This window comes from Nanorana parkeri, unplaced genomic scaffold (assembly GCF_000935625.1).
Source record: "Nanorana parkeri isolate BGI_ZX_2015 unplaced genomic scaffold, ASM93562v1 scaffold92, whole genome shotgun sequence".
Lineage (NCBI taxonomy): Eukaryota > Metazoa > Chordata > Amphibia > Anura > Dicroglossidae > Nanorana > Nanorana parkeri.
In genome coordinates this window covers 1,221,574-1,235,457 of record NW_017306360.1, presented here as the reverse complement: position 1 = coordinate 1,235,457, position 13,884 = coordinate 1,221,574, and the positions used below count along the sequence as shown (strand labels likewise).

The 13,884-nt window shown below is 46.8% G+C and overlaps 1 protein-coding gene across 1 annotated transcript in view; it reads left to right on the top strand.

The window, feature by feature from the left end:
* The window catches only part of TNS1 (tensin 1), a 326,036-nt gene that overhangs the window by 210,590 nt on the left and 101,562 nt on the right, over window positions 1–13,884 (top strand). Inside the window, 1 exon segment of the mRNA XM_018552581.1 lies at window positions 921–1,037. Coding sequence (XP_018408083.1) covers window positions 921–1,037 — 117 coding nt within the window.

Here is a 13,884-nt window from a genome sequence, read left to right as displayed (position 1 = left end):
CGGGGGGGGGGGCGGCCCCTTCTTCGGGACACAGAAGCGATCTGGCGACAGGTAAGTCGTCAGAATCGCTTCTGTTGTAAAGCCGACAGTCGGCTCTACAAGTTTAAACAGAGTCCCGGCGGCAAAAGTCACCGGGAGTCTGTTTAAACAGCCCCGATGCTGGCGACGTACACTGTACGTCGTCAGTCACGAGGGGGTCAAAACAGAGATGTACAAATCCCGGGAGCTCCGTGTGCTCCTTACAAATGACAGCGGCCTCCTAATTTTTTAATTTTTCTCTAGTGTAGTCTTGGAGCTCAAAAGTATCGGTACTTGTACTCGTACTTGTACCGAGTACTGTACTTGGTATCTGTGCAACTCTAATTATAATATAATATACACATACAGTATATGCCTCTTTATATAGTATGTGAGATCTGCTGTCTGTTTGAGCCCCTGGAACTGCCTAGTATTTGGTGAGAGTAGAGATAGTTTTGAGTAGTTGTACATTTGCAGTTCGTCTTTCATTTGTGACATCTGGAAAGGGAAGAGAATCTATCAAGTGTAACCTGCACCTTTCCTGTACTCCGCACATTCTTTCCAGTCAAGCAGAAAGCGTAAACAAAAGAAGGTTTTGAACTTGATTTAGTACAATATGCCTGTTATGTTACATTTACTAGACCACACAGGCTATCACACCTCGGATGGAACATCTTGTGGACTGGGACTAGGCCTATTGTGAACTGGGATCGGACAGTGTTTCTATAGTGATAAAGTAAAAACACATGGCGCATTGTTTTCTAGTATCGCTACAGACTGCCGGTGAATGGGCAAGCTTCGCACCACTTCATTTCATAAAGCACTAGTGACCAAGGCACAGGTTCTCTTCATATATCTTTATGTAGATTGTTAATGCCCTTTATATCATCTTTCTGTTGCAGGAATGGAGCACTTGGAAAATGGTCCTAGCGTCTCCGTCGACTACAACACCTCCGATCCACTGATCCGTTGGGATTCTTATGATAACTTTAATGCACATCGAGAGGACAGTCTGGAAGGTACGTGGCCATCCTAGTTATATATGTATATGCATTGGAGTAGAGCTGCAGGTGGAAAGAAAGCTGGTTTTACAATATATGGCCAAATGTTGATGGGGTTCAGGTGTTTCCAGTATGTGGACCCTCTTCCAATTAATGGAGCTCAGGTGTTTCCAGTATGTGGACCCACCTCCAATTAATGGAGCTCAGGTGTTTCCAGTATGTGGACCCCCCTCCAATTAATGGAGCTGAGGTGTTTCCAATATGTGGACCGTCCTCCAATTAATGGAGCTGAGGTGTTTCCAATATGTGGACCCTCCTCCAATTAATGGAGCTGAGGTGTTTCCAGTATGTGGACCCGCCTCCAATTGATGGAGTTCATGTGTCCCCAGTGAAGGGTAATATTTTAGACAATTGTGCACTTCCAGACTTATGACAACAGTTTGGTGAAGGCCCTTTTCTGGTCCAGCATAACACCATGTGTACAAGGCCAGCTCCATAAGGACATGGTTTGACCAGTTTGGTGTGGAGGATCTCGAGTGTCTTCACAGAGCCCTGACCACAACCTTAGGGAACACTTTTGGGATGAATTTGAAAGCCCACTTGCAAGCCAGGTCATCTTGCCCAGCCGGCCCTTACAAATGGTCTTTAGGCTGAATGGGCCTAAATTCCCACAGACACGCTCCCAAATTCTTGTGGAAGGCCTTCCCAAAACAGTGTGGTCTGTTATATCTGAAATGGGGGGCAACTGCATATGAATTCCCATGTTATTGGAATGAGATGTCCAACAAGCTCATATACATGTGAACTTTTGGACATATAGTGTATCTGGTGATAAAGGGTAGCAATCCTTTAACAATGCTTTATTGAGTAACCCATAAAGACAATGTGAAAATCTTTTCCAACTGGAACAATTTACGTTTATTTTTATGCTTGCTTGTTAACGGTGTTTATGGTTGTTTTGCTTGGATGCTGCCACGCCAAACACTCATATGGAAAGTATTCTCTGTGCTCTTCTATGCGTGATTATTAGCAGGTGTATTCTACTCATAATTTACTGAAGCTTAGCACAGTAAAAGCATCGCATGTAGAGCTCTAGATTCCTAGTTAGGAATTCATAGAAGCTTAGAAGGAGTTGTGTATATGGGATAATGACGCATGCGTTCAGCTTGCATTTGAGTGGCTTGGGTGTTCTTCCTGAGCTCCTTTGAGTTATTTTTTCATTAGATTGTATAAACCTAGAAACAACCGCCCCATACCGTAAACCAGAACAAGAACAAACTGATAAATAATAAATACAACATCAGAAAGTGTGGAAAAATATGGCAGTGGCCCCTTTTTGGGAGTTTTTAAACAAATTACGATAACTTCACCCTTTATTGTAGCAGACCTTTAATGAAACAGACCAATGATCCCTACCCAAACCACCTATATAAAGGAAAAGGAGGTGGGGTGGGGGGGAGGGGTTGTGGTGTGGGCCTAATAAGTTTTGAAGAGTCATAGTTTTACTGAGAATACTTGATCTTAAAGAAAACATAAGCTCCTCCTACTATTTATGGTACATCGGAGCCCCACCTTCTGCCATTTAAGATTGCTGTAGATTGACAGCGGGTCACTATATGAAGTCCCATCATGCATCATCTTTTTGTAAGCTTATTGAGTGGTGGCCCAAGAAGACCTAAAGAGAAGAAGGGAAATAAAGCTGAACTTGGAGATAAGTAAATGCTGTCTACATATAAGAGACTTGTATTCTTCCTTGAATCTTGAATTTGAACCCCTGTCAGGGGGAGATTTACCCAATGTCACCTGTAGACAAAATAAGCAAAATCGAAAATGTTGCAGTTGTGACTGAAATAGGAGTAGAAGGGATTTCTTCTAATAGGGACACTTGTTCCAGAGGCAGACTTTCCCTTCTCTTTGGGGAGATGTCCACTTCCTGTTGTGGCTCTGTGTATAGCACATGACATACACAGCTTTAAAAACTGAACCCAGGTTTTACCTCTTCACCACACCTAGAACGAAGGGAAAAGTTGAGGCTGGTGTTAAACTTTGAATCAGATGGTTTCCATCACTAGGATTTCCTCTCTTGTGTCTATGTACACTTCCTATCATCGGGAGAGGACCCTGAAAACACTGAACAATTTCCCTTGCCATTGATGGACTGAGGCCTCACAGCTCCAGCCAGAGAGGGACCGAGGCTCTGTAGTTCTGGCCAGCAAGTGATTGGTGCCTCACCTTTCTGGCCAGCGACGTACTGATGCCTTGCAGTTCCAGCCAGGGACCAATGCCGCAAACTTCCAGCTAGCGAAGTGCTGATGCCTCACAGTTCTGGCCAGCAAGCAATGGAGTCCTCACAGTTCCCAGCCAGTGAGTCACTGATGCTTTGCAATTCCATCAAAGTTCCAACAAAACAAAATTCCAGCCTCGCAGTTCCAGCTCAGAGAGGGACTGTTGTCTTGCAGTTTCGGCCAGCAGGATACCAGTGCTTTAAAGTTCAAGCCCATGAGGGCCTGACGCTTTGTATTTCAAGTCCACGAAGGCCTAGCGCTTTGCATTTCCAGCCGAAGAGGGCCTAGTGCTTTACATTTCCAGCCCACCAGGGCCTGATGCTTTGCGTTTCCAGCTCACCAAGGCCTGATGCTTTGCGTTTCCAGCTCACCAAGGCCTGATGCTTTGCGTTTCCAGCTCACCAAGGCCTGATGCTTTGCGTTTCCAGCCCACCAGGGCCTGATGCTTTGCATATCCAGACCACCAGAGCCTGATGCTTTGCGTTTCCAGCCCACCAGGGCCTGATGCTTTGCGTTTCCAGCCCACCAGGGCCTGATGCTTTGCGTTTCCAGCCCACCAGGGCCTGATGCTTTGCGTTTCCAGCCCACCAGGGCCCGATGGTTTGCAATTCCAGCCCACGAGGGCCCAACGTTTATTGTGTCCCCACCCGCAATTCTCAAATGAAGAGTGGATGGGGCTATGCTAATTAGCCTTTGTGCCCCATTGGCCAACTTTGCACCCAGAGTGCCTGTTTCTTACCACAACCTAAAACTACAGGATTGTTTTTCCAGTTGGTTTACTGGTGTTCTAAGTGAGTTGGCCTTTGTCAGTGCAAAGTTTGGAAACCATAACTTCTGTGGGCAGATTCTACTGAGAACAAACATCAGAATTTGCGAAAGACGTGCGCATATGCCATTAAAGCTGAACTCCGGCCTTCGCTTCAGTTTTGCTTTTGATATTTGCACAACTCCCAGGAGCCAGCCCACTACTTGCGTCAGGGCAATATTGAAGTGATGCAGAATGTACCCCTGAAAGCAAATGGGAATTAGTCTTGGAGGAATCCAGGTCATAGGTGGGTTTATGAATAATGAAGGATAGGGATAGACTGTATCAAACCACAACGTCTGGTCAGCTGGTTCGAAGCGAAGCGCCGGGCGTACAGTCAAAGGACGGAGCTAATTCCAGTTCAACGCCTGCAGCATGCGTCAGTACATTGCAGCACCAGAATAGTCGGGTCATCCCTGAGCCTCTTCTGGGCGGAGGGCTGAGTGTTTCAGGGTGGAGATGAGGCTCGCATTCCATAGAAGTCACTTTGAAGACGTTTCATGCTGTGTATTTGCTGTTCTTTGGCTGGTTGGATTTTCCTTTGAGTCTCGTCCAATCGTTTGGGTGGGAAACAAAAATTCATTTTTTTTGTCTAGTTATATAATTTTCACAACAACATCATCTGGAAAACCAACCAAACAAATGAGATAAAAAAATAATCTCTTTGACATTTCAATGTATTTATAAGCGTCATTCAAATTTCTTTGGGGAATGAGGAATGCAACGGGAAGAGTGAGACTCCATGGTACATGACCCATGGGTTTCCCACCGCATTCTTTACTCTGTATGAGATGGGTGCTGAAAAAAGTGCGGATGGAGCCGCTCCAATCAATCTAGAAACAGGATTGCACCTGGATTTGTGTCCAAACAAACATCCTTTATTGACGCATATTGCCACAAGGATGGTGACATTGTGTGGCCCCCCCGAAAACGTCGCCATTTTTGTGACAATATGCGTCAATAAAGGACGTTTGTTTGGACACATACAATGTACTGGTGACATTTTCTTTCTAGATTCCATAGTGCACGGGTCACATATGGCGCCAGGCAGACCTCACCTTTTGGATTTGGGAATTATCAGGAGGGTGACTCAGCCTGCTGCCATGCCATCATGGCTGGAACACCAGTTTTGGGGGGGCTGATGTGAGATGGCGGTCCCCCCAAAACTAACATTTGGGGTGGGGAAGTCCTCCACCTGTTTCTTCTATGTCTCTGTTGGTGAGATCTCACGGAGTTCCTTCACATCTTCTTTAATCATTATGAGGGTAAGACATAAGCTGCGAAAAAATTTGGTTGGGTCCGGATATTTCGGGATTCGGATCCGAAATTCGGTTCAGGTTCGGACGAAATCCGAATTTTGTTAGTTTCGGATGAGTTTACGAACGTCTGTTCGTTACGGCCACCACAAAAACCATACACAGGTATTAATACCAGAGATGAATTTCCTAGACCGCAATGGCATTTGGGATCTGAATTTCCGATGTGCTTTTGGGAGCTCCTGAATGCCATTCGGGTCTGTGAGTCATACACATAGATTACTAAAGTTGAGGCTCCCAGACCCGAATGGCATTTGGGTTCCGAATTTCCGAATGCCAATCGGGTCTAGGAGCCTCAGCTTTAGGACTCGTTCACACCAGATGCAGTGTGTTCCATCCCGATTCTGGCCCAAAACGCACTGGCTTGCATTGCGGCCGGCTCACTTTTTTGTGGGGCAGGAGGGGGTGTGGCGGGCCATTGAAGTGAATGGCACCGTAGCCACGCCCTCAGGCCGCAATGCGACCTGAGGGCGTGCATTATGCCTGCAGTCCCGTCTGGTCTGGTGCAATCAAAATGCTGCAAGCACTATTTTGATCGCACCGGACCGCAGGCATAATGATCGCATTGCGGCCTGAGAGTGTGGCTACGGTGCCATTCACTTCAATGGCCCGCCACGCCCCCTACTGCCCCACAAAAAAAGTGAGCCAGAGGCAATGCGTTTCGGCCAGAATCGGGCCAGAATGCACTGCATCTGGTGTGAACGAGCCCTTAGTATGATATGTACATACTAAACACGTAAATTAGTGTTCAGACCCATTCGGATGCATTACACCGGAAAAAACACTGCTGATTGGCCAGAAAAGTCACATGTCCGATTCAATTTAGTTTTTGAATGAAATTTAGACGGGGTCGGAAATTCTGACACATTAGGATGCATTGAGATTTGGAAATTTGGATGTTTTAATTCGAAAAACGAAACAAATCGCACATGTCTAATGAGGTTACACGTCCTTATAATTTGTCTTTCATGATGAGGAGTTGCGGGAACACTTCAAGCTGGCCAGGAACACCTAAAGCTGAACCAAAAACTACTCAAGGCCCAAAAGCCCGCAGATGACTCGACCCATCAGATTCGACTCATAACCAAAGTTCCGCTTATAGTGGACTGATCCTTTAAAAGTGAGATCGCTTTTCTTTTTTGGCCGGCAACACTGTAACAGAAATAAAACGGAAGCGCAGTAGCCGGTAAGGTTACCCGCCTCGTGACCCTCCCGCTATTCCTGCCGGTCACCGATATGGAGAGGAAAGGTTTGATCCCCCAGGGACTGCCAGGCGTCAGGCAGGTGTCATCGGCTGTGATATATTGGTGTCAGCAGGGAGGACTGTGCGGCATGCTGGTGGGGGGGGGGGGGGGATGTGAAGGAGGATGAGGAGGAGGACGTTGGCACCTGCGAGTGACAGACTTAGATAAACTTTGTATCTGAACATTTTGTTACTCGTCTCTGTTTGTTTACAGCGCTCGGTGCAGTTTGTTCCGCCGAGGGAGCTTATTGCTGGAAGAGCGCGGCTGCCTTGTCATGAGCGGGCAGATGTTGACATTCCCCAAAAAAGGGTATATTGCCAGCATAGCCGGGGGCAGAGCTGTTGGTATCGGTCTCAACCCTCAGGGCGCACTCACACCAGCCCTACGCAGTCCTAAAGCCTTGCTTTGTATAGGACCCATTCACACCAATGCGCTGCATCTGTGCGCCTTGCAATGAAATGCGGCCGACTGGTTCACACCGCATAGCACATAATGCGCCTGAACAGGTGTGCAATGTGAACGTGCCGCAATGCATTGTTATGGCGCACCGCACTGTTTCATTTATTTTTTTAAATCTGTGCGCCGCAGCCTGATAAGATGTTGACCGCATTATTTTATTGCAACTCCCACCAATGCAGCTTGCTGGTGTGCATGGGCTCTATACAATGCAAGGCTTTTTTCCTTGTCTTTGTTTTGGGGCCACGTTGGGCAACTGTACCCAACAGGCCTGGTGTGAATGACTGCTTTATTGCGGTGACTCCATTGCTACATTCTGTAATGTGTCGCAACATGCCTCGCGCATTGAATTGTCCTTTGATGTACAGAAAGTGAGTCCCCCATAGATAAAAGCTGAAAAGTGGACGCATCTACTATGGCAGTATGACGAAATAAACACTTTTTTTGATCTTTCATTAAAAGTCCTTCCAAACCCAATCGGCAAACAGTCATAGACGCTTTAACGTGTGATGTCATTTCCAAAGTCGTTTTCAGTCTTCTTAAATCTGCAGCTTCCATTATAATGATCCCTGGTGATCCTGCCATGAAGGTCCTTGTCCAGGCACTTCCTGTTATAGGGTGACAACACTGTCATTGTGTCACGATTGTGCCTCCTGTGTTGCCACCACGTCACATGCCACCCCGGTGGAGAATATAAGCAGCTATGCTGATACTCATTTCACTGGCATCTTTGTCATCATCAGGATGCCAGCGATGTTCTACCGACAGTGGAGTTAAAGCAAATAGACAGGAAGTGGCTGAAAACGGCTGCGGCAGGTCAGCAGCACTGAGATGCAAAAAGGTGAAAACGATATTTGATAGACAAAAAGAAAAAAAAAAACATTGCACTTGTTTATGATACACGTTGCTTTAGCAAACCATATGGTTCCCATTCATGGTGTAGGTTTTCCTTTATAGATGGTGATTTGGGACACTTTGCCCCTTCAGGGAGGCGCCCTGGGCCCTTCATTTGTGTTCCTCTCATTTCCTTGTTGCTGCACCGTCCCTCCTTCCTGTGGAGTTTTTGGCTCGCTCTCTGGCCAAGTCTCGGCTCGCTCCAGCAGGTTGTGTGTACACAGCGCTGACCTGCCGCGTCATGTCCAGCCAGGACTTGTGATCGGAGTGTTTACAAACTCCCGGGAGCGGAAGAGTATAAATATTCCTCGGAGATGCTTGGCGGGTCGCCGCGTTACTGATCGGCGTCCAAGGAACTCTCCGGCAGAACGGGCGCCTGCGCGTAATAATCGCTCTCCCTGGGATGATATATACAATCATCGTCCTTTACAGAAGACATCGAACCATTTACATCAGTCCCTGCACCACAGGAGCTTGTACTTCAATGAATGAAATAGGTCAACATTGGTTTAAGTTTTGTAGACACAAAAGCAGTTCCAGCCTGGTCTGTGTACACTGTATATTATGTGACTGGGAACTACAAGTCCCAGCATCTGCTGTATAATACCATATAGTATGTGACCGAGAACTACAAGTCCCAGCATCTCCTGTATAATACCATATAGTATGTGACCGGGAACTACAAGTCCCAGCATCTCCTGTATAATGCCATATAGTATGTGACCGGGAACTACAAGTCCCAGCATCTCCTGTATAATACCATATAGTATGTGTCCGGGAACTACAAGTCCCAACATCTCCTGTATAATACCATATACAGGTGAAACTCGAATAATTAGAAGCGTGTCGGTTACTATTTAAACCGGCGCGCTGGGTGCAGCTTCTGAGAAGATACGCTATTAGCATAGCGGGGAAAGCGGCTGCGCATTTTGCATCGCTCCCGCTACGATAAATATATGTGACCTGGAACCACAAGCCCCAGCATCTCCTGTATATTATGTGCACAAGAACTCTAAGTCCCAGCAATATCTATATACACGGAATATTATGTGACCAGGGACTACAAGTCCCAGCATCTCCTGTATAATACCATATAGTATGTGACCGGGAACTACAAGTCCCAGCATCTCCTATATAATACCATATAGTATGTGTCCGGGAACTACAAGTCCCAGCATCTCCTGTATACATGTATATTATGTGACCTGGAACCACAAGTCCCAGCATCTCCTGTATATTATGTGCACAAGAACTCTAAGTCCCAGCAATATCTATATACACGGAATATTATGTGACCAGGGACTACAAGTCCCAGCATCTCCTGTATACACTGTATATTATATAATTGGGACCTGGAACCTGGAACTACAAGCACCTTCTGGGTGCACAGCACATTACGTTTCTGGGGTACTACAAGACCCAGCATGACCTCCATTTTCTGTACATTACATGACTGGAGGACTTCAAGTCCCAGCATGGTAGTTTTTGTCCCTGGGTGACTACAATCCCTATCATGTTTTTGTATGTCCCACATCTGATTGGATATTTGTATTATTTGGGGATCGGGTGAATCTCTGCTAATCTACGATCCGATATATTCACCCGACTTGTATTCAGGATCACAAAGTGACCCCATGGGTGGGCAGGGTGGGGTCAGGCTCCTCAGAGGGGTCCGGGGGCTCCTGAGGGCCCCATTGTAGATCTATATATACAGTCCATATGTGAATCTTCGATGAGACATCTCGGTGAAGTCCCTTAGGAAGCCTTCCAGGGATGATTCACCGCGGAATGTGCGAGCAGGTGAATAAGACTTTCCGTCCGCTGGCAGCAGAGCCGGTGCTGGGCCAAGCTCCTGGGCGGCTCCGGTATCAGTGGTGGAAAAATAACCCCCGGGCCAAAATCCAGAGAAATCTCCCGGGATTATCCGGGCAGCCGAGATTTAACCCCTTCACTGCTGGCGGGAAATGCAGCCCTGGCACATGACGAGACCAACTGCTTCTACAATGGTGGAGTCTTGTACCGTGTCAGCCATCGGTGGATGCGGAAAGTTTGGAAGTTCCGTGATCCCGTTACGTTGTATTAAAGCTTCATCTTTTTTATGGAGTAACACGTCTGCAACAAAGTAATGAAGGATCCCTTCCTGCAAATCTCAGAACCGCTCCCTATGTGTGTTTATTCTGCATCCTGCAGGTCACGGTGCGCCTCCTCGGGACGGAAGCACGCACTCATAATGATGGCAAATACAACTCCCGGGACTACATGTCCCATCATTCTCTGCACTGTTGTGCACGCACCAACACACACAGGCAGCCAGGACTATACACAAGATCACCCTATGCTCATTCTCCAAGGGAGACTACATGTCCCATCATTCTTTGCACTATTGCGCATGCATGCCCGTACACTGCATGCACCAACACACACAGGCAGCCAGAACTATACACAAGATCGCCTTATACTCCTCCTCCAAGGGAGACTACATGTCCCATCATTCTTTGCACTATTGCGCATGCATGCCCGTACACTGCATGCACCAACACACACAGGCAGCCAGGACTATACACAAGATCACCCTATGCTCATTCTCCAAGGGAGACTACATGTCCCATCATTCTTTGCACTATTGCGCATGCATGCCCGTACACTGCATGCACCAACACACACAGGCAGCCAGAACTATACACAAGATCGCCTTATACTCCTCCTCCAAGGGAGACTACATGTCCCATCATTCTTTGCACTATTGCGCATGCATGCCCGTACACTGCATGCACCAACACACACAGGCAGCCAGGACAATACACAAGATTGCCTAATGCTTCTCCTCCTAAGGAGATGATTGACAGCAAATGTTCGGACTTGTGGCTCACATGTGATTCTGAACCTCCATGATTGAAAGAACTGAGACCCAATAAATGAAAGGGGCGTGGACAGGGACAGTCAGGCTGGGGAGGGAAATGCTAGATGATGCTGGATGTCCTCCAGCCAGGAAATGAAGCGGTCTGTGTCTGACGTGCTGCAGCTTCCAATGCACAGGGTGGGTACTGTACAGGAGAGGGGCCTGCACTGCTGTCATAGACTAAACCTGAGGTCAGAGTTCAGCTTTATTGCTTTTTTATATTTATTACGTCAAATATCTGACTTGTTTTTCTTCAGTGAAAACGTCTCGTTCTGATAATTCTGATGTCCGTTGTGATTTGTGTGATCACATGTTGCTGGCAGTGAGATGTCAGTGGATCTGTTTGCTGAAACTTAGTAACAATCAGAGAAACAATCCAAAACAATAACAAGGAATTCCCCGACACAAGACACAAATGTATCTTATTTATCACTCGGCTGTAGATCCTCCAATCATCTCTGAATTGGTGCTGACACTGTCCTTCCTTCTGGATGGTGGCTACTATTGTTCCCCCTGGTCCCTGTGTGTGTTGTAGAGTAGTCACTGGTCCAAGCTCGCTCCCGGGATGGACTACAATCTCATGTTTAGTTTACTAATTTGTATTGAGATTGTAGTCCATCCCGGGAGCGAGCTTGGACCAGTGACTACTCTACAACACACACAGGGACCAGGGGGAACAATAGTAGCCACCATCCAGAAGGAAGGACAGTGTCAGCACCAATTCAGAGATGATTGGAGGATCTACAGCCGAGTGATACACAAATAACATACATTGTTGTTCATAATTTAGGTCCTCCTGAGTTTAGTGTCACTTTAACAGAGCAACATTGGGCAAATAAGAAAATGTGATTGTTCGGGTTCATATATACTTTAAAGCCGAAGTTTGATCTGCTTTTATTTTGCCTTCCCTGGTTCCTCCCCTCCCCCCTCATTAACATGCTAATGAGCTGATAAAAACACCTTTCTCTTTTGATTACATACCTTATTTTTGGCCCAGTGACATCCTCATTGAGTCTCTGTGCCTCTCTATGTGCCGCATAAATTGCTATATAAATCCTGAATAATAATAATAATAATGATGCAGATCATGGCTGGTGGGAGGGGCTGTACATAGATTCCTGAAAACATCACAGCACCCTGACTCCGTACTCCTCTCCAGAGCCCTCAACCCTGATGCAAGCAGTGGGCTGACTATTGGGAGGAGTTATGCAAATACCTTTATGGGAAGTGGACAGTCCTATGCAGACTATATTTGTATGCAGACAGCATTGGGTATTGCCCTTACATGAGGCTGGGCCTTCGCCAGTGAAATAACTGAAATCCAATGAATGAAAGGGGCGGGGCCAGGGACAGTCAGGCCAAGGAGGAAACGGCTGGATGATGCTGGGTGTCCACAGGAAATGAGTCGGGCTCTATCTGACTTGCTGCAGCTTCTAATGCACATTGTGAGAAGCTCCCAGTGTGCAGAGACATCAGAGGAAGAGGAGAGGAGTCGGCACAACTGTGCAAGACTGAAGGGAAGGCCGGACATCAGATATAAGACTGAAGGGGAGGGCGGAGGTCAGATAGAAGACTGAAGGGAAGGACGGAGGTCAGATATGAGACTGAAGGGGAGGACGGAGGTCAGATAGAAGACTGAAGGGGAGGACGGAGGTCAGATAGAAGACTGAAGGGGAGGACGGAGGTCAGATAGAAGACTGAAGTGGAGGGCGGAGGTCAGCTTCGAATCCTCTCCATGTCATATTCGGAGGCTCGGAGCTCCTCCTGTATTCTCTGTGTATATGATATATACATTATCTTCATGTATTCTTACGATGTAAATATCATCCCGTCACCTCCTTATGCCTGAGCTTGATTTATAATTCCTGGTGGAATCTCAGCTCATGGAACATTCCACATCCACGGAGAGGTAGGCTGTTTTCTGTCATCCCGTCATCGTCGGCCAATCAGCATCTTTCGCCTTGGCTCTTTATAAGGCCCTGCTGAGATGCAACACACCGATTGGCCGGCGCCTCTTGAGGGATTTCAGATTCCACGGGGACAACTTGACACATTGTTATTATTTGACCATTCCGTAAGCAGCTCAAACACGTCCAACTGGATGCAGAACAATATTTCTTGAGATCGTAGGATTTTTTTTCAGATGGTGTTTTCGAGATCCTACTGAATGTGTTCAACCAAAATCGCATAGAAATGATGTGTTGTATAAGACCCCATTCACATATAGCGACATACCTTTTGCAGCGGATCCGCACGGCTGGGATAGCGCGACTTTCGGGGCGACGTTCCAGCGACGATCCAGCGACTGTAGCGCGACCTTCTCCGTCGGGCTCCATAGAAAAAAAGGCAAAATCGCGCAAAATCCGCCGAAAAAAGGGTCTGGTAGAAGCGACTTGCGACGAGCGACGCGCGACATGGAGTTAAGACAGCTCCATTGAATAGCATTGGCCGGCGACTTCTCGCGATATCGCGCGGCAAAAATGCGCGATATCGCGGCGGAAATCGCGCGATAATTCGCTACATGTGAACGGGGCCTGATACAAGTAGAGGAAAGTGAAAGGTTGGATGCTGTGTGAAAACATTTAGATTCCTTTACAGGAAAACTGAATAATAATAATAAAAAAATAATAGAAATAATAATTTATAAAAATAATTCAGTTCTGTAGAAGAGTTTAATGTGCCTTATACTGTTTGTTTGTTTTACATCTTTAACATTTTCACTTTCATTTTATTACATTTGTGCCCTTTGGTCTCTTAAACTGTATGTAAACCCTAAGAACTATTTCCCATGGGTGGAAGGTTTTATGCCCCCCCGCTTCTACCATCCTTAAAGGAGAACTATGGGGTCAAGGCTTTTCCCCATAGTTCTCCTTAGGGTAACGGGAGGACACAAACTAGCGTCCTCCCGTCACCCTAGGCTCAGTATACCGCGAGCTACAGCTCGCTATATACTGAGACGCCGCAGC